The sequence below is a fragment of the Oncorhynchus masou genome, chromosome 23, assembly GCF_036934945.1.
Source record: "Oncorhynchus masou masou isolate Uvic2021 chromosome 23, UVic_Omas_1.1, whole genome shotgun sequence".
Taxonomy (NCBI): Eukaryota; Metazoa; Chordata; class Actinopteri; order Salmoniformes; family Salmonidae; genus Oncorhynchus; species Oncorhynchus masou.
Genome location: NC_088234.1, coordinates 47,188,603 through 47,212,644, shown reverse-complemented (window position 1 = coordinate 47,212,644; position 24,042 = coordinate 47,188,603). Strand labels below are relative to the sequence as shown.

Genomic DNA, 24,042 nt, shown 5'->3' with positions numbered 1-24,042 from the left:
CGGGTGCCCTGTCCCGGATGTTCTCCAAGACGGAGGAGAGTGGGGCCAAGACTGAGACGATTCTTCCCCAGAACGTTGTCGTGGGAGCCGTTACATGGAGAATTGAGGAGGAGGTGATGGCGGCTCTTCGGACACAGCCCGGGCCCGGTAACGGTCCACCCGGTCGGTTGTTCGTGCCTGAGTCGGTTCGTTCTGCTGTCCTTCAGTGGTCCCACGCCAGCAAGATAGCTTGTCACCCTGGTGTTGCTCGGACTATGGCGCTACTGCGCAGACGATTTTGGTGGCCTGCCATGGGAGAAGATACCCGGAGGTTTGTTGCCGCTTGTCCTGTTTGTGCGCAGAATAAGAGTACCAATCGGGCCAGCTCTGGGCTTCTTCACCCCCTACCTATTCCCCGGCGACCTTGGTCGCATCTGGCCCTGGATTTTGTCACGGGCAAGTTTGCCCACGTTGTTCCCCTCTCCAAGCTGCCTTCTGCCACTGAGACGTCCGAGTGCTGCTATGGTGACCAGCGAGCTGAGATAGGGCGGGGCTTTACCTAGCAGAGACTTGTAGATAACCTGTAGTGAGTGGGTTTGGCGACGAGGGCCAGCCAACGAGAGCGTACAGGTCGCAGTGGTGGGTAGTATATGGGGCTTTGGTGACAAAACGGATGGCACTGTGATAGACTACATCCAGTTTGCTGAGTAGAGTGTTGGAGGCTATTTTATAGATGACATCGCTGAAGTCAAGGATCGGTAGGATGGTCAGTTTTACGAGGGTATGTTTGGCAGCATGAGTGAAGGAAGCTTTGTTGCGAAATAGGAAGCCGATTCTAGATTACATTTTTGATTGGATATGATTAATGTGAGTCTGGAAGGAGAGTTTACAGTCTAGCCAGACACCTAGGTATTTGTAGTTATCCACTTATTCTAAGTCAGAGCCGTCCAGAGTAGTGATGCAGGTGCGGGCAATGGTCGGTTGAATAGCATGCATTTAGTTTTATTTGCGATAGAGATAGGTCTGTAGCAGTTTGGGTCTAGAGCGTCTCCCCCTTTGAAGAGGGGGATGACCGTGGCAGCTTTCCAGTCTTTGGGAATCTCAGACAATACAAAAGAGAGGTTGAACAGGCTAGTAATAGGGGTTGCAACAATTTCGGCAGATAATTTAAGTAAGAGAGGGTCCAGATTTTGCAGCTCTTTCAGAACATCAGCTATCTGGATATGGGTGAAGGAGAAATGGTGGGAGTTTGTGCGGGTTGCTGTGGAGGGTGCCGGGCAGTTGACCGGGTTAGGGGTAGCCAAGTGGAAAGCATGGCCAGCCTTAGAGAAATGCTTATTGAAATTCTCAATTATTGTGGATTGGTCGGTTGTAACAGTGTTTCCTAGCCTCAGAGCAGTGGGTAGCTGGGATGAGGTGCTCTTATTCTCCATGGACTTTACAGTGTCCCAGAACTTTTTTGAGTTTGTACTGCAGGATGCAAATTTCTGTTTAAAAAAGCTAGCCTTAGCTTTCCTAACTGCCTGTGTATATTGGTTCCTAACTTCCCTGAAAAGTTGCATAGCACAGGGGCTATTCGATGCTAATGCAGAACGCCACATGATGTTTTTGTGCTGGTCAAGGGCAGACAGGTCTGGAGTGAACCAAGGACTATATCTATTCCTGGTTCTACAATTTTTGAATGGGGGATGCCTATTTAAGATGGTGAGGAAGGAACTTTTAAAGAATAACCAGGCATCCTCTACTGTCGGGATGAGGTCAATGTCGTTCCAGGATACCCCGGCCAGGTCGATTAGAAAGGCCTGCTCGCAGAAGTGTTTTAGGGAGCGTTTGACTGTGATGAGGGGAGGTCGTTTGCTCGCAGACCCATTACGGATGCAGGCAATGAGGCAGTGATCGCTGAGATCTTGGTTGAAAACAGCAGAGGTGTATTTGGAGGGTGAGTTAGTTAGGATGATATCTATGAGTGTGCCCGTGTTTACGGATTTGGGGTTATATCTGGTAGATTCATTGATAAGTTGTGTGAGATTGAGGGCATCAAGCTTAGAGTGTAGGATGGTCGGGGTGTTAAGCATGTCTCAGTTTAGGTCACCTAGCAGCACGAGCTCAGAAGATAGATGGGGGGGCAATCAAATCACATACGGTGTCGAGGGCACAGCTGGGGGCAGAGGGTGGTCTATAGCAAGCGGCAACGGTGAGAGGCTTGTTTCTGGAAAGGTTAATTTTTAGAAGTAGAAGCTCAAATTCTTTGGGTCCAGACCTGGATAGTAAGACAGAACTCTGCAGCTTATCTTTGTAGTAAATTGCAACACCGCCTACTTTGGCAGTTCTATCTTGTCGGAAAATGTTATAGTTAAGAATGGAAATGTCAAGGTTTTTGGTGGTCTTCCTAAGCCAGGATTCAGACACGGCTAGGACATCTGGATTGGTGGAGTGTGCTAAAGCAGTGAATAAAACAAACTTAGGGAGGAGGCTTCTAGTGTTAACATGCATGAAACCAAGGCTTTTACGGTTGCAGAAGTCAACAAATGAGAGAGCCTGGGGCATGGGAGTGGAGGTAGACACTGCAGGGCCTGGATTCACCTCTACATCACCGGAGGAACAGAGGAGGAGTAGGATAAGGGTACGGCTAAAGGCTAACCGAACTGGACGCCTAGTACGTTCAGAACAGAGAGTAAAAGGAGCAGATTTCTGGGCACGGTATAATTTTTTCAAGGCATAATGTACAGACAAAGGTATAGTAGGATGTGAATACAGTGGGGGTAAACCTGTGCATATAGTGATAATTAAAGAGATATTGTCTCTAGAAATAGCATTTAAACCAGGTGATGTCACTGCGTGTGTGGGGGGTGGAACAAAATTGTTAGCCGAGGCGTGTTGAGCAGTGCTAGAGTCTCTACAGTGAAATAAAACAATAGTTACAAACCAGAACAGCAATCGACCCGGCATGGTGACGTTAGGGAAAGGCATGCGTAGCCGGGTGATCATACAAGTCCAGTGCGTGGCTTCAAGCAGCTAGCGGCACGGGGCTAGCAGGCTAACAGAAAGGCCTTAGAGGGATGACGTGACGGAGGGAAGTCTCTTGTGCCCACCTCGCGCAGTTACATCAGCGGACAGATCAGCAGGGCTCCGTGTGGTAAACCAGGCCAATTGGCAAAATATGTAGAGTGGCCGAAGAAATATGTCCGAAGGGCCTCTTAAGTCAGTAGTCCAATGTGCTTAAGATCGCTAGCAGGCAGCAGATTAGCGGCTGTGCATTCAGGGGTCGTTAGCTGCTATAATTCCAGGTGGATAAAAAAAATAATAATAATAAATGTAAAAATAAATAAATAATATTAATATGTTTAGAGCTTGCGGTAGGAATCCGGAGATATCGAGAAGAATAAGTCCGACTTGCTCTGGTTTGAGTCACGCTGTACAGCCTGGCAAGAGTCTGAGTGAGCTTTCACAAAGAGTGAGCTTTGCACAGTACCGACTCCATCATCAAGTTTGCTGACGAGACCATGGCATGATAACCAACAACGATGAGCCAGTGTATCGGGAGGAGGTAAGTGAACTGGCATTGTGGTGTCATGACAACAACTTCTCCCTCAACTTCAGCAAAACAAATGAGTTGATTGTTGACTTCAGGAAGTAGAGGAGGGAACATGCCCCAATCCACATCAACAGGACTGCAGTAGAGAGAGTCACTAGTTTGAAGTTCCTCAGCATCCACATCACGAGGACTTGTTTGTCACTTGTTAGCAAACGTTCTCTCTGGGTGGTGTTTTGAGGAACGCATGCTACATATTTGGCTGTTGTAGCTAGCTAACAACCTGGCAGAATAGGAAGCCTACATTCAATGTAATACACAAGTTTAATCAAAACATGATTTACACCCTAGTTCATGAATTAATGCTTGGAGACTTCACAGATCCTGTGACATAAAACACTAACTTTCTCTCCTTGCATTTATTTGTCATTATTAACAAATAAGAATTGAATTAAAACATTGAACTTAAGCCCTGTACTAATTATGGGTGTTGGTTATCGCTTAAAATACACTGTATGTGTAACTATGCCTACTTAACTTTCACTGTGAAAGAGCTCTCCTGGGCACACATATCCAAAATAATGTAGGTCTATGCAGTTGCAAAATCGAATGCTTCTAACCAAAAGACTCAACTATAGGCCTACTTTCATTAACGTGTACTTGTTGGATGGATTGGATGTGGCATTGGTGTCTAGCTGTAGGCGTGTTGTCTAGTGATTTTGTTGACCACCAGCTGATCCAGGAAAGAAAACAAACATTGTTAGAAAAGAATAAAGGTAAATAAATGATCTGCTACTTCTGGTCACGGATGGCAGGGAGAACACCAGCACCCACGAGCACCTGAAAGACAAAGCAATGAGTGATCTAAAGAGCTGACTGACAACAGCAAACAATGATACATCAATGGATAGATGTAATGAATTGGAATAAAGGATATTTTTATCAACGACGCATTGCAAACAAATAGCAAAAATGAGGAAGTACAAATGAAAATCAATGTGTAAAGGAGCTCAGCTAAAGCTGAAATTCAGCACTACTGAGTGGACAGCGCCACCACATACTGTAGAAATAGATGGTTTAAACCATGAGGGAGAGGTGGGGGTGTTCGTTTCATTGGAAGCTTTTACTGTCATATTTACCACTGCTTTTTAAACAAATATTACAATGGTTAAATTTCATTATTTAGAGCTTCTCATTTAGAGGCGCTAACGTCTCATTCAGCTCCCCCTTAATTCGCATCATGATTTTAGCTTTTATAATAAGCCAGTGTCTTTACACTGTTACCTATTCGTTTTTTTGCAACCAATACATTTTTTATATTTAGAACCCTGGTGAGTGATAGAGTGAGAGAGACAAAGAGTGAGTGAGTGAGTGAGTGAGACAGAAAGTCTGAAAGCCGGAGATGGAGCTCTGTGCCCAGTCTCAACCTCTCTCTGGCTGGCTGCAGCCCAGTTCATCTCCACTGATCTGGCCAGAGTGATTGCTGCCATACCCTCCGCTCATCCCTGCCCTGCTTTCCGTCTCTCTCTATCTCTTCTCTTCTAGCTACATAGCAATGTCTCCTAGTTTCCTCCTCTCAAACTCCTTTTCAGTCTCTTTCGATTTTTCTTCTCTCTCACTGTCAGTCACTTGAAACTATTGAGTGTTATCTGCTTCCCACTGCTCTCCTCTCGCACTTTTCTTTTTCTCAGAAATATTGATGAAGGTGGAAAGAGGTTGAGAGGGAGAGGGGTGTTGGTACTGCCCAATGTGTCACCATGTCTAGTGTGTTTGACCATCCACCCCACATACCCACACCCTCTCCCTCGTCACAAAAAAACAACCGTCTTCATCTGCCCTGTTTTCTTTGGGAGGGGGAATGCTATTGAATAGGAGGTCTGCGTGGGACTGATTTCATCCTCCCGCTCCCGCAGCTTTTCATACCGTACCTGCTCACTCCTGCGGGCTTTTTGTCCGACTTCACTCTCCGCAGGTTTGGTAGAAGGTGGATGTTTCCGGTTTTCAGGGATACGGTATATTTGACCTGACTTCCGTTTCCCCTGAAAAACGAATATCGGGACTCCGCTCATGCGCCTTTTAACGCCCGCTACATTAGGTTAGTCCAACTCCCTCCCGCTCCCACAAGAACTAGTCCCGAACCCGACCGCAGTCCTGCAAATGTTATTTTAGGCATAGGTCAGGCATATCGCTTGGCAGCAATGGTCCCAGCAATTTTGCGCCCAATATCAAAAATAACCCATGAAATAGGTTAAATTACCAGAGATTCTCACTTGGCCCATTAGGCTATATTAGGCAATTGGTATTATTTGGATATATCAGCCAATAGGCTAGACGTAGTTTGAAAGAGAGCCAGAGTTGGAACGTAGAAGCACGGGGGTTATCGCACTTGCACTTTCTCTTGAGCTACGTTTTGCATAATATAGCATATATAGCATACTTTAATAGGAGCGGGACGATTAGCAGGCAGAGACAAATATGGGTGATCAGTATTTATTTCCAGAAAATGTAGTAGGCCTAAACTATAGCTTTATTATATTTAGGAAGTTAATCTCCTTGGAAAGATATCCCCCATGGTTCTCCGCCCATGAATATAGCCTGCTTTGTTTAATAGAGACCACAAGCAAACCTGATCTCACACGCCCAACTGGGAGAGGAGAGGTATGGCTACTGAGCTTAAAGCAGCAAGAATGATGAGAGCAGACACTTGCACTTTCTCTTACGTTTTGCATAGCCTACAGGCTACCTTTTTAGGAGCGGGACGATTTCCATGCAAAGACAAAAAAAGGGGTTATCAATATTTATTCAAAATGAAAAGGCACAACGTTGCACCTTTTCGTTTTGAATTATGATTACATTTTTTGGTTGCACCTCAACTTTTCATTATCAATAGTTATTTCCTGAAACTGTAGTAAACTGTAGCCTAAACATATTTAATCAAATGTCCTTGCTAAGATAGGCTAACTGCACCATGCTTCTCCACCCATGCATTTCATTTAGACCACCTATACAGCCTAAAGCTGCACTTGATCTCGCACACCCAAACTAGGAGAGAAGAGGTGCTATTGAACTTGAAGCAGCAAATGGTGAGAGAGAGCGAGGGTGTAAATAGTGGGCCAAATAGGTGCTTTTAATTGGCTAATGCATACCCTACAAAACAGACAGAGGACTGTTTCCAAGTAGCCTAATCTGCCCGCTCCCGCACGTAGCATGAAAAATGCAGACCACGCCGCAATGATGTCGGGTCCCACGGTAGTCCCCTATACTGAATCCCTCCTTTTCCCACGTTCGCAGGATGCCACTACCCCCTGCCGTCTGCCAGAGCTCTGCTAACGTGCAGACATGCAGCCAGGATGGGTGTGTGTTTGTATGTGCACACTGCACACTTACATTGTTTGTCCTGGCATCACCCCACACCGCACAGCATGCTTCTAATCTCTTCAACGTCTCTCCCCCTTCCCCACCTGAGCCATAGCAAGTCATCTCGAACCTAAATCACAAGTGCGTGTGAACGACTGAGAGAATCAGGAGTCAGCCTTAAGATTTCAAGAGTCATTAATTGTCGCTAGATGTTGTCTGTCTGCAAACAGATGTAGGCCTATGTTATGCTACCTTATGTAATGCTCATTAAGACCCAAGTGCTCTCTCTCTCTCACTGTGAGGCAGAGCATTTTTGGCTGAGATTAGTTGGTTTATTCTGCTTTAGTGCCACATTCTCAGTAACAGTAAACCAGATACAGGAATTATGGCAAGGTTATTTCAAGATGAATTTAGCCTGTCTCTCTCTCCCCCTCCCATGTTAGAACGATCTTCCAGGCCAGGTAATTTTAAATAGGTCTGGAGCTGATTACATAAACACAGTAATGCCGCATTAAGACAATTAGGAGGCCAGATTAAATGCCCAAACAGCCCAGATTTACCAGCAATGCGAGCCGGGGACAGATGTTTTATCATTTGGCAGGTCAGAGGCCAGGGTTTTAATAGTGGCAAACGTTATTCAGGTTAGGCTGCTGGAATACAGTCAAGTCAGCATTGACCTCTTTCCTCATTGTTTGACCAATATTTCATTGGTATCCCTCATCAAGTCCCCTCGAACTGTTCATTCAATTGATTGCCTTTTTGACTAATATTCTCAGCAGTCAAAGCCAGAATCTCCCAGAGCCTTGGCTCTTGGTTTAATGGTGGTGTGATTCTCACCAGCAGGCGTCCTGTTTTCATGTGTCACTGTAAGCTCCTAGAAGGTCCTCTTGGCAGAAGTAGATTGTGATAAAATCACCAGTAGCTGAAGATATTACTGTCAGACTGGGGTGTGAGTTTGTTCCAAGGTGAAACTCCTTACTGTTTTCATTAATGATGGAATGTCAATACCAGTGTGGCCAAACTGAATTCCTCACCTGTCTCTAATGAAAGTGAAACAACATCACGGCATGCCATTTCCAGATTGGAAGACTTTCCTGAAGGCACAGTCCTTTCTTGGTGATCAGGCTACAGATGTGCCAGTACAGTCCTTAATTCAGTTGATATCGTCAATGGCAGCGCAGCAGTGGGCCTGCATCTGAGCCCCAGAGGGATGTCTTCGGGAGCGAGACCCAGAGGGATGTCTTCGGGAGCGAGCCCCAGAGGGATGTCTTCGGGAGCGAGCCCCAGAGGGATGTCTTCGGGAGCGAGCCCCAGAGGGATGTCTTCGGGAGCGAGACCCAGAGGGATGTCTTCGGGAGCGAGACCCAGAGGGATGTCTTCGGGAGCGAGACCCAGAGGGATGTCTTCGGGAGCGAGACCCAGAGGGATGTCTTCGGGAGCGAGCCCCAGAGGGATGTCTTCGGGAGCGAGACCCAGAGGGATGTCTTCGGGAGCGAGACCCAGAGGGATGTCTTCGGGAGCGAGACCCAGAGGGATTTCTTCGGGAGCGAGTCCCATGCGGCCTCCACAAGTCTACTTTGCATCCCCCTGTTGGCATAGTCCCGGCGGAGGCCCTGGCACGGCGCCCCTTCCAGGCTGGCAATGTGGTGGTGTGGTGCTGGAGGGGTGTCAACGGGAGGCATTAGTGCTGATTTCTAGGGGTGCAGGCGGAGGAGGGGCTACACTCAGCTACAGACTGTAATCATGTTGCATAACAACTTCCAGATAAGCCCCCCCCCCCCCCCCCCCCCCTGGGAGGGACTTCCAGTAAGCGTGTTGTAGACTGTCTCCTGCCTCTATTGATGATTTATTATGAGATGATATGGAATGTGAGGGGGGTGGGGGAGGGGGGAGATTACTATGCTGTGTTGTGTTTGTCTGTCTTTATGCCCGTTAAGCTCGAATTGCACCAAAGAGTCTTGTCAGGCTTCATTTGCTTAATCCTGTTCGAGGCAGTATAACGCTATTTAATCTTTAAACAGCGTTTTACTATTGTTTATACTTCTCAAGCACCCGAATGGTATTTCTCTGGGACATACAGCTTTATTTCATTTGATGGGGACATTTTTTTAAAGAAGCCTTTTCTCACTTTATCGGTGCGATGTATGGCAGACAGGATGGGTGAACTGTATAATGGCCCATTAATGTCGTCAGGGGATAGTCTGTCTCACTGGCGCTCAGCTCAGCCTTTTCGCCTCACTGAGTTCAATTGAATTAGTCAAAATTGGTGGGTTTCAGTCACACTGTGTCTGCCCAGGCAGTGTCACACTGCCACAAGGATCCAGCATCATTCTGAGTGGTTTGCATTAGTATGGATCTTTCTTATGAAGGACCATGATTCATTTGAATGCAGATAGATGGGTATTGATTTCGTTTTTTCCAATTTTGATTCTGCTAACCTTTCTTATGTAGGTCCTACTCAAAAGCACGTAGGCTAATCTTACCTGACAATCATATGGTGAGAGAGAAGCCAGCACGTTACCATGTGTGTGATGGCACCCAGGCCTGTTTCAGTGGTCTGTGTAGCTGCCTGGTGATGAAATCACTGTGAGCAGAGTTGGCCTGGACGTGATGGGACACGTACTGATCGATGTGGGCATGTCAACATGCCTCCTGGTCAGAGAGGCCAGTCCATCAGCACCCAGCCCTCTAATCAGATGTGGCAGCCAGTAGCCTGGCAATGGGCGCCATCTTCCCTGAGTCAAACAGATTCTCTCTCGTGTCCCTGAATGCTGACTGAAGGCTATGCTGCTATGTGAAGAGGTGTATTTAGGGTGTCGTTATCCTGACTCCCCTTTCAACAATGACTTCATTCAGCGATGATGCGTCTTTTAGAGGACATCCCTTCTGAGACCGATTTCATATGTCCTAGGACCTCTAAGTGAATGAAAAGAGATGGAGGAATTCAAACACCTGTTGGAGCACATCATCAGCTGTCATTGAGGCCTATACTTTTGTTGCCTAGGTAACTTAGCCCACTTTGGTTTTCTGGCTTTGTGGCACAAACCGGCCAAAGCGCTTGCATAGCGCAAGCTTCGGTTGAAACCAGAGCCACTGTGATCGTCAAGCATTTCAATCACGCCGCCGAAATGTTCTCATCTGAAATAAGTGTCTCGCACTGAAGATGCTGCCCCCGTTTTTCTGCTTCAGTTGTTGCATACCGAAAAGAACGCCTCTGGATTGCCAGGAATATGCTTGCAGTGTAGTTTCCCAACATAGTGTCCCAATTACCTACCGCTTAGAAATCATCCAGCACTTGTGGTCACTTCTTTGACAATGATGGCTTTTGCAGTACATTTCCTCTGAGCTGTCTGTAATGAGCTCATGTGAAGGCAGCAGGGAGGGAATCCCATCTCTCCGTGAATATCTGGGACTAGCAGCATGTTTTCTAACTCCCTGTGGCTGTCCCTGGCCATGTGGTGTTGGTTACCACTGCAAATGCACAGTGGCTACGGGCCGTGCTGAGGGAGCCTCCTACAGCCCAGGAGACATCTGTGTCTGTGGTGGAGCTAATATGAGCTTCATGTCGTAGCGTAGCGGCTAGGTGAGTCAGGTCTGCCTCCCTCCCAGGCCCAGACAGATCCCTGACCAACGGGACAGACTAATCCTAGGCAGGGTCTGATCAGGCTAATCTGCCCACATGACCTACCTCTTAACTGAACTCCCTCCCCTCCCCCATCCCCGCAGACCACAACAAAACGGTAGTTAGCTGTATAGGAGACGCCCATGCTACACACCCCCTTAACCTCGCCCTTGGTAGGGAACACCTAGTCGGGATGAAAACACAACACTCCACCTATAGGAGATGCCCAAGCACCCCCAGCTGTGCTAACCACCGCCTTCACCCAGCATTGGTGTTAACAAACCACCTCATTACAGGAAACGGCTAAGCCCCCCCCCTTTGAACCCTCTCCTCCCTGCGCCGGTGATTAGGCTGCTTCACAACCGTCCAACTATAGGAAACACCCATATAATTCCCCAGCCCAGCCAGCCAGTCCCAGGGTGGGAGTGTGTGTCTGTTTGACCCTCAGCTCAGGGATTGTCTTACTCCCACCACAAGCGCTGAAAGTGTTGTTTTTGTCTGGCAGAGGAACTATTTTGGACTCTGTCAGCACCATTCACTGGGCTTGTGGGATAGAGAGGACAGGAGGGGTGTGTGGGCTGTTGATCCTCCTCCTTGAAGTAAACAAGTAATTACACAGACATGCATAAGTGCAGAGTAGAGACACAGAAACATGCCTTAGTCTTGCTCATTGTCGCCTCAGGTTCACCAAGAGTCTATCCTCTTGAATAAGCGACGGTGATTAATTGCTAACATTTTGTTTTTTTTACACCGTTTTTTATAAAGTGTGTGGAAGGAGGACATTTCTTCCCACATTTGTACAGTGGTGGTTTATGAATGACTCATTACTGAATGACTCATTCAGGAGTATTGATGTTTCCCGTTTGGTGTCTGCAAACACAAAACTCAAAACGTTGTGTCCTTCATAGTCAGACTGTGTACACTGTACACCAGAGGTTGGTTGATCCGGCCAGTTGGTGCCTCAGGTCCGGGTTGTGAAGAGCAAACACAAACAGACAGGCATGTGACTGGGTGACATCACAAGTACAGGTCAGCTTGTGATTCAACACTGGGTAAACACACCCGGAGGAGAGAAGAAGAGTGGAGTGGAGGACCGGAAAAGGAAGAGGAGAGAAGGCTCCACACACGATAGCGATGTACTGACTCTTGCGCTCCTCCTCTGTACCGCCACCTGATTACCTCTTTCATTGTTCTCTCCCACCGTCTTAATCCCTCTCCCTTTCATCTCACCCCTCGTCCCTTCCCTGCGACTCTGCCCTGAAGTCGGACCATTTAAAGCACATTGTGATGATGATGGATATGGAAGGACTGAGAAAGAGCCTACTTAACAACCGCCAAGAGCTCCGATTCTTAGCGACCAAACCTAATAAATGTTTCATAGTATCATAAATGTTACCATAAGCATATACAGTGTATTCAGACCCCTTGACTTTCCACATTTTTCCACATTTTGTTCCGTAACAGCCTTATTCTAAAATGGATTAAATATTTTTTTTCCTTCATCAATCTACACACAATACCTCATAATGACAAAGCAAAACCATTTTTTAAAACTTTCTTTTCTCCACATTTTTATAAATACAATACTGAAATATTAAATTTATATAGGTTTTCAGACCCTTTACTCAGTACTTTGTTGAAGGACATTTGGAAGCGATTATAGCCTTGAGTCTTCTTGGGTATGGCACTACAAGCTTGGCACACCTGTATTTGGGGAGTTTCTCTCATTCTTCTCTGCAGATCCTCTCAATCTCTGTCAGGTCAGATGGGGAGCATCGCTGCACTGCTATTTTCAGATCTCTCCAGAGATGTTCGATCGGGTTCAAGTCCAGGATCATGCAGAGATTTGTCCCGAAACCACTCCTGCAATGTCTTGGCTGTTCGTTTAGGGTCATTGTCCTATTGGAAGCTGAACCTTCTCCCCAGTCTGAGGTCCTGAGCGCGCAGGTTTTCATCAAGGATGTTTCTGTACTTTCCCAGTCCATGTGGCTGAAAAACATCCCCACAACATGATGCTGCCACCACCATTCTTCACTGTAGGGATGGTGCCAGGCTTCCTCCAGACATGATGCTTGGCATTCAGGCCAAAGAGTTCAATCTTGGTTTCACCAGACCAGAGAATCTTGTTTCTCATGGTCTGAGAGTTCTTTAGGTGCCTTTTGGCAAACTCCAAATGGGCTGTCATGTGCCTTTTACTGAAGAGTGGCTTCCGTAAAGGCCTAATTGGTGGAGTGCTGCAGAGATGGTTGTCCTTAGGGAAGTTTGTCCCATCTCCCCAGAGCAAATCCGGAGCTCTGTCAGAGTGACCATTGGGTTCTTGTTCACCTCCCTGACCAAGGCCTTCCTACCCCGATTGCTTTGTTTGGCTGGGCGGACAGCTCTAGGAAGAGTCTTGGTGGTTCCAAACTTCTTCCATTTAAGAATGATGGAGGCCACTGTGTTCTTGGGGACCGTCAATGTTGCAGAAATGTTTTGGTACCCTTCCCGATATCTGTGCCTCAACACAATCCTGTCTCGGAGCTCTACGGACAATTCCTTCGACCTCATGGCTTGGATTTTGCTCTGACATGCACTGTCAACTGTGGGACCACACAGGTGTGTGCCTTTACAAATCTTGTCTAATCAATTGAATTTACCACAGGTGGACTCCAAGTTGTTTAAACATCTCAAGGATAATCAATGGAAACAGGATGCACCTGAACTCAATTTCGAGTCTCATAGCAAAAGGTCTGAATACTTGTGTAAATAAAGTATTTATTTCATTATAATTTTTATTTTTATTGCAAAATTAAAAAAACGTGTTTTCAATTTGTCAATACGGGGTATTGTGTGTAGATTTATGAGGAAAAACATTTTTTGTAATATATTTTAGAATAAGGCTATAACGTAACAACATGTGGAATACTTTCCAAATGCACTGTATACACTGACTGAACAAAACATTAAGGACACCTTCCTAATATTGAGTTGCACCCGCCCTCTTTGCTCTCAGAACAGCCTCAACCGTCGGGGCAGGGACTCTACAATGTGTCGTAGGCATAATACAGGGATGCTGTCCCATGTTGACGCCAATTCTTTGCTTGACATCTTGGGAAAATCTAAGGAAATCAGCCAGGCCTCAGAAAAAGAATTGTAGACCTCCACAAGTCTGGTTCATCATTGGGAGCAATTTCCAAATGTCTGAAGGTACCACGTTCATCTGTACAAACAATAGTACACAAGTATAAACACCATGGGACCACGCAGCGGTCATACCACTCCGGAAGGGGAAGCGTTCTGTCTCCTAGAGATGAATGTACTTTGGTGCAAAAAGTGCAAATCAATCCCAGAACAACAGCAAAGGACCCTGTGAAGATGCTGGAGGAAACAGGTACAAAAGTATCTATATCCACAGTAAAACGAGTCCTATATCGACACAACCTGAACGGCCGCTCAGCAAGTTAGAAGCCACTGCTCCAAAACCACCATAGAAAAGTCAGACTATGGTTTGGAACTGCACATGGGGACAAAGATCATACTTTTTGGAGCAATATCCTCTGGTCTGATGAAACAAAAATAGAACTGTTTGGCCATAATGACCATCATTATGTTTGGAGGAAAAAGGGGGAGGCTTGCAAGCCGAAGAACACCATCCCAACCGTGAAGCACGTGGGTGGCAGCATCATGTTGTGGGTGTGCTTTGCTGCAGGAGGGTCTGGTGCTCTTCACATGAGGAAGAAAAAGTATGTGGATATATTGAAGCAACATCTGAAGACATCAGTCAGGAAGTCAAGGTATTGGAGTGGCCATCACAAAGCCCTGACCTCAATCCTATAGAAAATGTGTGGGCAGAACTGAAAAAGCATGTGCGAGCAAGGAGGCCTACAAACCTGTAGGAGGCCTACAAACCTTACACCAGCTCTGTCAGGAGGAATGGGCCAAAATTCACCCAACTTATTGTGGGAAGCTTGTGGGAGGCTACCCAAAACGTTTGACCTAAGTTAAACAGTTTAAAGGCAATGCTACCAAATGCTAATTGAGTGTATGTAAACTTCTGACCCACTGGGAATGTGATGAAAGAAATAAAATCTGAAATAAAACATTCTCTCTACTTTTATTCTAACATTTCATATTCTTAAAATTATGTGAGGATCCTAACTGACCTAAAACATGGAATTTTTACTTGGATTAATGGTCAGGAATGGTGAAAAACTGTGTTTAAATGTATTTGGCTAAGGTGTATGTAACCTTCCGACTTCAACTGTATATATGAATCCCCTTTATCATAACATTTTATGTGCATGTTCAGATTATGGGCATTTTCATACAGTCTGCTGAAGTGTTTTTTTATTGAATGGCTGCATAAGATCACCTAATGTAAAGCCACCTTAAGTTTCTTTCCTTGGGCCTTCCAGGTGGCGCAGTGCTAGCTGTGCCACCAGAGATTCTGGGTTGTCCAGCGTCGTCCAGGTTAGGGAGGGTTTAGCCGGCAGGGATATCCTTGTCTTATCGCGCTCTAGCGACTCCTGTGGCTGGCCGGGCACAGTGCACGTTGGCAAGGTCGCCAGGTGTACTGTGTTTCCTCCGACACATTGGTGTGGCTGGCTTCCGGGTTGGATGTGCATTGTGTCAAGAAGCAGTGCGGCTAGGTTGGGTTGTGTTTCGGAGGACACATGTCTCTCGACCTTCGCCTCTCCCGAGTCTGTACGGGAGTTGCAGCGATGAGACAAGACTGTAACTACTACCAATTGGATACCACGAAATTGGGGAGAAAAAGAAAAAAGATTCCTTCCATATTACTAAGGGCAATGAGATTTCTAATATTCACCTGTATGATAGTGACAACAAGGGTTTTATAAATCCACTGTGGAATTACCACTCTCTCTACGTTGTCCTCGTCATCCTCATAATCACCTTCACAGACCTGTGTCCACCCACCGTGCAGACTTTGCACAGCTTTATTTAGCCTGTCTGTGGATTTCTGATTAGAGTGCCTCAGACCTGCACCGCTCGTGGCAGAGTGACGTCACACTACCACATCTCCGCAAGGCGTTATCTGCACAGTGTGTGCTAGAAGGAAGGAGGGAATGCAGTCCCAGGCACTTGTGACCCAGTGGAGAGTGGGCTTCGACTGAGCTGTATCCTTTTCACCCGTCTTAACGCTCCACAAACGGGATGACTGTCAGCAAACCTATTACCCTTCCACCATGGTGATAGTGGAGACATCTGCATACTGCGTGTGGAAATCGAGTAAAGACAGAGGTAGGGCAGGGAGAGCACTGGAGGAGACATGGCACTTTGAGTGGGAGAGAGGATCTTGATCGTAAATATATCTCCCTCTATTGTGACTTTAGTGTGGGAGTGTGATAAAACCAGTCAGGGGAGGTGGCATGGGGAGGAGCCCGCTCATAAACTTCTATGTTCTTGTCCCCCTGCAGATCTGCTGAAGTGTGAACTTTCACCTCTCTCCCCTTTGGCCTGTTCTGTAAAGAGCTTCTGTTGTTGCGGAGCTAAGACTCTGCTGTACTTGGCTGTGCAGGAGACACCAGTGAAGGTCGACACACCTGCAGCAGCAACAACAACTACCATCAACGAGTCCCCTAGTGTCAGACGTCTGTGAGATTCCACAAACGAGTCCAAGAAAGAGGGAGAGTCCAGGAGGGAAACTAAGAGGGAGTGAGAAAGCTAGAGGATGAGAAGATTCCTCTCGCTCTATCTCTCTGAAGACTGGATTAGACAGGACACACCCTGTCCGATATTGCACTAGGAACATTAGAGTCTCTGGACTCCATCAGTCAAATCAAACCGTTGGAAAAACTAACAACAGTTGTATTGATTTTTTTGTCTTTCTAGCCCTTTTTGGACACCCACTGATTTTCACTCTCTGTTTTTTTCTGCCACTGCAAAGATGACCCTGTGTGTTTTGTCATGGGGGCGGACTGTTAAGTGTTGATCCCGGGAAATAGGTGACTCACAGCCAGGAACATGTCTTGGAAGAGGAACTACTTTGCATCCGGAAGTGGCGGACTGCAGGGGATCTTTACCCCACGCACCATGACATCCATCGCCCCCAGTAAAGGACTCAGCAACGAGCCGGGCCAAAACAGCTGCTTCCTCAACAGCGCACTGCAGGTAGGGATACAAACAAACACACTACTGCTTGCACGCACACACAGCAAATTTTAGGTCAGAATTTTAACATCCAGAATATTAACACCCACAGTAAAATTATATGTGACCCACTGAAATAATGTTAAAAATAAAACTTTTCATAGTGTTCACAAACTAACACTCCTAGAGTGGTGGTCCTTAATGATGGGGCTACGGGTTCCCAACTGGGAACCCCCCCTCCCCCTTCAGCCCTCAACGGTGGCGCAGGGAAAGCAAAAATATTCTTAAAAATATTTAACCTCCACACATTAACAAGTCCAATAGCTTAAATGAAAGATAAACACCTTGTTCATCTACCCAGCATGTCAGAATTTTAAAATGTTTTACAGCGAAAACATAGCACATATTTATGTTAAACCACCACTAGGGAAACATACAATATGTAGCCACATGGCTATGCAAATTAGCACAATCACAAACGCAGGATTAAAAGAAAAATAATTCACTAACCTTTTGAAAATCTTCATCAGATGACAGTAATAGTAATTTTTTTTCAATAATATGCAATTTATATCCATAAATCTCCATTTACATTGAGCCATGTTCAAAAAATGCAGCAGAAATGACCGGAGAAATTATAAATATCTCCAGCAGCTAACGCCAGATAACAGCAATAAACATCATAAACTTTGACTAAATATACATGTTCTACATATATTTAGAAAGATACACTTCTTCTTAATGCAAACGCTGTGTTACATTTATTTTTAACGTTACAGAATTCGTTCACTATTCAATAATCTGAGACGGCGCTCAGCCATTAGCATTATTTCTCTACTATGTTGGATTCGACAAAAATACAATTTTATAACATAAATATTCCCTTACCTTTGATGGTCTTCGACAAGAATGCCGTGGAAGGAGTTATACTTACCTAATATAACGTTTGGTTGCAGTTGGTGTGTCTTTGTATTAGCAAAAGCTAACATCTTCAGGTGAATTACCCCAAAAAGGACTTCTGATCACGAAAATTGCGCATCAAAACTTCAAATTTACATATTATATGTCGACTAAACTGGTCAAACTAAATGCAGAATCAAGCTTTAGGATGTTTTTAACGTACAAAACAATTGGCGATTAAATCAAACGTAACGAACTCACTTCAACCAGCTTGGAAAAAAACGTCCGTTTTTCCAGAGCGCGCTCCTGAAAACTCGTGACACCTCAGTATTTGGCCCACCAAGCAGTCAAAGCTCATGCTATTTTCTCCGTTGCACGTCTCACTGTAAGATGGGAACGTGCTGAAGAGATAGAAACTGTTCCCAGGGCCATAGCTGGTTGGCAAGGGTGGGGGCGATGATGTCAAAGTTGGAGGAATTTTCTAAGGAGGGAGAGAGAGTTTGGGAGAATGGCTGCCCTGTGAGTTCTGCTTTACATACTGACATAATTCGAACGGTTTTAGAAGCTTTAGAGTGTTTTCTATTCAATAAAAATTATTATATGCATATATTAGCAATTTTTGACAGTTTTTTTTTAGTTTACTTTGGGCACACCATTCATCCAAAAGGGGGCAGTATTTCCCATAGCCCCATCAGGGTATTAACACCCACGGGTGTTGCAAATCCAGACTTAAATTAACACTTTATTAGAGCTGTTGCTGAACTCATGTAGTGTTACAGTATATATATATTTTTTTGGGGGGGGGTGTTGTTTTAGTGTTGCAGGTTGTATAAAGCTTTATTTGCATATATCCCAGCATGCCTTTCAATTGAATGTGAGAGATACCCACCCATGAATGTATTTGTTAGTGACAAATAATATTGCATTCAATAACTTTCAGTCCTGAAACCTTCACTGAGTGAGTGACTGAACAAGTGAAGGTGTTTGACTTTAAAGTCAACCCTTTGTGCGTTATAAATTTCTTAAGGCCGAGTTGTCCTTAACATTGTGGTCTGAAAATACAATTTTGTCTCAGCAATAAACTGGTTTGTGAAGTGATTATTAATTCCTTACGGTATCCAACAATTTCAATTTCAATATTTTATCACCCACAACCTGCATCTGCTATGGTGAAAGACATAATAAACAACACTACCTAAACCATCTAAACTGGAACAACCATCTCAGTAACGGGTGCAATAAGTCAAACACCTTACAGATTGGATTAGTTTAGAAAAATGTAAGTTATTCATCTTGGTATAGTATAAAATCAATGAATCAGTCAATGTGCATGTAGAAACATAGATATTTATACAAACTATTCGAAATATCTACCTGCAGCAAAGCATTCCGGAAAAAATTACAGAGGCCCCTCCCACGTCTTTTTCACTCTGATAGAGTTAACGGAAATGAACTCAACAGTCAAGTAACAGCAACACCACAGTGTTGATTACACTGTGATTCAAATAACACTTCATTTATTCACTGCATTTGGGGTCAATTTCAATCCCACTGATGTTAACCCCCCCGGAATCAACACTAGGACTGACCCCATTTAGCGAACTGGTTGATTGTTTGGTAGATAGGCTGTTGGTCGACAGAGATTTCTTTAGTCGGGCAGAAGCAAAAAAATATATAATATCGTGATGTGCAAGACACCTGCCTTGTCTGAGTGGACTAATCCATTGTGGAGGCCGTGGGGATGGCACAGTCCATAACTCTAAGACGTGCTACTGAAATTGTATATGATTAAGGACAATGGTGAAAAACTAATACAAATTAAATTATTTTATAACAAATGAGCTTTCTCCTGCATTCGATAGCGGTCGCTGTCTGCGGTTCTGAGACATCAGTGCGCTGTTGAATTGGCACCTTTTCCTAGACCATGTTGCTATGTGGATAATAGCAAAGTTAACCAGCATATTGGTGTTGAGAACAATGTGGCGGTAGCAGCAGCGGAGTTAGGAGACAAGAAAACAGCCCTTGCCTTAGTTGTCTAAGAAAAGTGAGCAGAGAGGAAACCAACTTATTATTAATTAGGTCTATAATCGATAGCCTGGCTGTTAAATGTGCCTGGCTTTATTTATCATCCATATACAGTAGCAATCAAAAGTTTGGGTACCCCTACTCATTCAACGGTTTTCCTTTATTTTTACTATTTTCTACATTGTAGAATAATAGTGAAGACATCAAAACTGATATAACACATATCGATTCATGTAGTAACTAAAAAAGTGTTAAAGTAATTCTTCAAAGTAGCCACCCTTTGCCTTGATGACAGCTTTGCACACTCTTGGCATTCAGAATGCTGTGGTAGCCATGCTTGTTAAGTGTGCCATGAATTCTAAATAAATCACAGACAGTGTCACCAGCAAAGCACCCCCACACCAACACACGTCCTCCTCCATGCTTCACGGTGGGAACCACACATGCGGAGATCATCCGTTCACCTACTGAGTCTCGCAAAGACACGGCGGCTGTAACCTAAAATCTCAAATTTGGACTTATCAGACCGAAGGACAGATTTCCACCAGTCTAATGTCCATTGCTCGTGTTTCTTGGCCTAAGCAAGTCTCTTCTTCTTATTGGTGTCCTTTAGTAGTGGTTTCTTTGCTTTGAATAGACTACGAAGGCCTGATTCACGCAGTCTCCTCTGAACAGTTGATGTTGAGATGTGACTGTTACTTGATCACTGTGAAACATTTATTTGGGCTGCAATTTTTGAGGCTGGCAACCCTAATGAACTTATCCTCCGCAGCAGAGGTAACTCTGGGTCTTCCTTTACTGTGGCGGTCCTCATGAGAGCTAGTTTCATCATAGCGACTTTTCCCAAGGCACACCTGTTAATTGAAATGCATTCCAGGGGACTACCTCATGAAGCTGGTTGAGAGAATGCCAAGAATTTGCAAAGCTGTCATCAAGGCAAAGGGTGGCTACTTTGAAGCATCTCAAAAATAAAATATTGGTTACTACATGATTCCATATGTGTTATTTCATAGTTTTGATGTCTTCACTATTATTCTACAATGTAGAAAATAGTAAAAAAATAAAGAAAAACCCTTGAATGAGTAGGTGTTCTAAACTTTTGACCGGTACTGTTTATTTACAGAAACAAGACAGATCCTGCTTATGTTGCCTGTTTGAGTGTTGTCAGATAAACAGGTAAACATGTCAGATAAACAATATCACAAATGTGTCTACTTAAAGGCTTTGCACTTGTTTTTGTTGGAACAGCCCCTCTGGTTTTTACTTAGAACTTTTTTAGTGTTGTTTACACTATTCCAAATTTTCCGAAAAATAATAATTAATAATACAAATAATAACCCTCATTTTTCTTGATCTCCCTTCTTATTGTCATTATTACTACTACTATTATTATGATAATCACTATACAAATAAGTAATGTCATTATCATTACTAGGCCTGGTATAACCACCATCGAGCTGCAGGCCTAAGAGCGCATTCTGTTTAGTCTTAATACGGTAACTTACTTAGGCCTATATTTCAATACTTATGTAGCCTAATGTATCAATCAATCATTCATTTGTTCATGTCATCACAAAGCATACGAGTCATTCATTATCTCAAATGCAGTCAAGCATTTTAGCTTCAAAATAAAATAACAAAGCGACCCTTCAATAATTGGCGTAAACAATAATTAAACTGTTCAAGTTCGGCAATTGCATTCACGAATGCAACATCACGTCAACAGTCCCTGCTGCCTAAATTGTTTAGTGCATTTAAAAAAAATGTATAGTTTGTGTGCACTTCCGGTAAATCCCTATACCTTGGTATGGTACAGAAAATCTGAATACCACCTAACTCTAGCACAGAATAAGGCACAATTGCCAGAAAATAAGTTTATGAAAGTGTCTCTTGCGCAGAGATTTTGAGATCCTCTGTCCAACTTTCATCATTAAAACTCTCCTGTCGGATTTTTCTATGATTATGCACATGCGCAAAGGGATTCATGTACAATCCTAGCAGTCAAACTAGTTAAATCAACATCCTTTAATGGAAAAAGATTTTAATAAGAGTTAAATAAGGCGAATTATCATTGCTGTTGCGACATGTGCACATTTCTTTATTATGTCACATTAGCTCAAAATAATAATTATTTTGAAAACAGAATTTTGCTTCTTACGTCGCTTCAAGTTACGTCGACATTCCTTCTTAATTTGCTCTATAACGTTATGGGAAAAGAGTTAGACTTCTGTGAGATTTCAGGGGAGGAGCAGTGATTACAGACTGTAATAGACAAGTCCTGTTTGGCGCCCTTAGGAAAAAATAGTGAAACACAACTCTCTGAAATACGTGTTAGTATCCTCACTTGACATGACAGAGAGAGGACGATACATTTAATGTAGCATGATACACACACCCAGAATGTTCTCAGAACTTCATGCTCCAAGTGTAGCTTTAAATATTTCAGTGTGGTGATGTTCTTCACTCGGAGTCTGCTTCCCATACTTCTGGCTTCTCATACCCACATTTTCAGATTAGTCCAATTTCTAAGCTGTCAGTGATATGAAACTTTATGCTAGATCTCGTCATAATCAGCCTTTGTTCCTGACTAATCCCTCTGCTGATGCAATACTGTAATTACAGATTCTCATGTAGTCCCATACAATGTCAATCCATTGATAAATAGAAAACAACAATAACAGCAATTCATTTGTTCTACTGTAAAACAGTCCATTATTTAGTCGTCTTAAAATTCAACCACTGCAAGTCACCACACCAACAAGTCACCAAGTCATCATTGAAGGACTCATGTTAAGTAAATGATTGGTGAAGTAGACTTGAGTCTTATGAAATGCCTGGATAACCAGTCTCTTATTAGTGTACTCATAGACACTTTACTTGACGTAGTGGGTGGGAGACTCTTGTCCACTCTCTCATTCAGAAGCCTGAACAAGTGGCTTAAGAAAGTGGTTCTACCATTGCCTTCTATAGGACTGCTGTCCAGGCACTGCCAGCTTGACTGGGAGGAACCACTCACACCGTACTTCGGGGGAAATGGGAAAGGCGTTTCCAAAGTTTAATATGGTGCCTGCCAGGCAGTCAGTCGCCTGTGACTTAAGCCAAGCTTCTAGTCCCCATAAACAATTGTCAGACAGATGCTGCCATGCACCATAATTACCCAGCCAAACAACCTGTCATTAGTTTTCACTCTATTTTTGGATTACCATATAATCAGCCATATAGAAATACAGGGGCTTAACTGACTGATAATACCGCCAAAGCTACAAATTAGTGTCAGTTATGAGTAAGGAGACAGAGGGGGGGAGCTGATAATGTATTGTCTGCTGCTGGGAGCCATAACAATATGCTGAAACAGCGTATCGGCAGGCCGGGGGCGAAAACAGTAATTTTTTGTCTTAAATTAAATGCTGTGCGTTAACTAGGCTTCATTAAGTTCTCTGATATTGTCTCTTATTTTGCCCACACATGATTTAACAGGCATAACTTTGTTGAAAAGGTCATAATTTGGGAACATTTGAATATGGGCATATAAAAAGGATTTAAGCAAATAAGTTCTATGCTGAGTTGGAAGTACACTCTTAGAAAAAAGGATATTTGGCCATCCCCATAGGAGAACCCTTTTTGGTTTCAGGTAGAACTCTTTTGGGTTCCATGTAGAACCTTCTGTGGAAAAGGTTCTACAGTATGTGGAACCCAAAAGGCTTCTACCTGGAACCAAAGGGTTCTTCAAAGGATTCTCCTATGGGGACAGCTGAATAACCATTTTAGGTTCTAGATTGCACTTTTTTTTCAAAGAGTGTACTGTATGTCAGTCGGTTTGCAATCCACTGTGCATTTAAATGTGTAATCTGGACATATACATATTGCTATATGTTATTAGAATGGTTTCATTTCAGTCTATTTCTGAGTTTAAGTTTGGTTAAGCCTATTGTACAGTATTGTTTTGTAATGTTAATTTGCTACAGCTCAAAACACTTCGATTGATGTCCAATACTCACCATGTTAACAGAAACCACTTCTGGTAGCTGCAGTACTCTGGGCTTAATTAAAAAGCCCTAAATCACTGTCCCTGGGTGAAAGGGTTTATTGAAACCAGAGGTGCATACCTGCCATTCTGTCTTTGCTTAGAGGAGAGGATCTGAGGTACCTACCTTTGAGAGATGACTTAAGCACTTACAAGTTCCTCCCTATGTGGATGAGCATCAGTCTGTGATGGAACAGGATCTTACATATACTTTCGTTGGCAGTGTGAATACCTGCCTGACGCCCGAACAGATATCTTTAGCTTTACCCCTCTCTAACATCACCGCTACAGTTGTATCTGATCATGTTGTTTTGAGTTTCTGAAGCATGCAGGGACGCACGAAAGGCCATTGTGTTTGAGTTCACATTCTTCATCAAATGTTTGAAAGTAAAACCTTCATACCGAGGCACATAATAAGAACCAGTTGAGTCACAGGAAATGGGAGAGGGGAAGACATGAGAGGAGGAGAAATGTAGTGTCTAGACACCCCCTGTGTTTGTAAACACCTACCTG

General features: G+C 44.1%; 1 protein-coding gene across 6 annotated transcripts in view; it reads left to right on the top strand.

Annotated features, from left to right (window-relative positions):
* The window catches only part of usp54a (ubiquitin specific peptidase 54a), a 113,332-nt gene that overhangs the window by 39,505 nt on the left and 49,785 nt on the right, over positions 1–24,042 (top strand). For 5 of the 6 annotated variants that reach the window (XM_064932284.1, XM_064932282.1, XM_064932280.1 and 2 more), the window contains one exon: positions 15,908–16,601. The exons of the other annotated variant lie outside the window; for it this stretch is intronic. In XM_064932284.1, coding sequence (XP_064788356.1) covers positions 16,455–16,601 — 147 coding nt within the window. In that variant the 5' untranslated portion in view covers positions 15,908–16,454. The remainder of the gene's footprint in view (positions 1–15,907; positions 16,602–24,042) is intronic. 6 annotated transcript variants of the gene reach the window in all.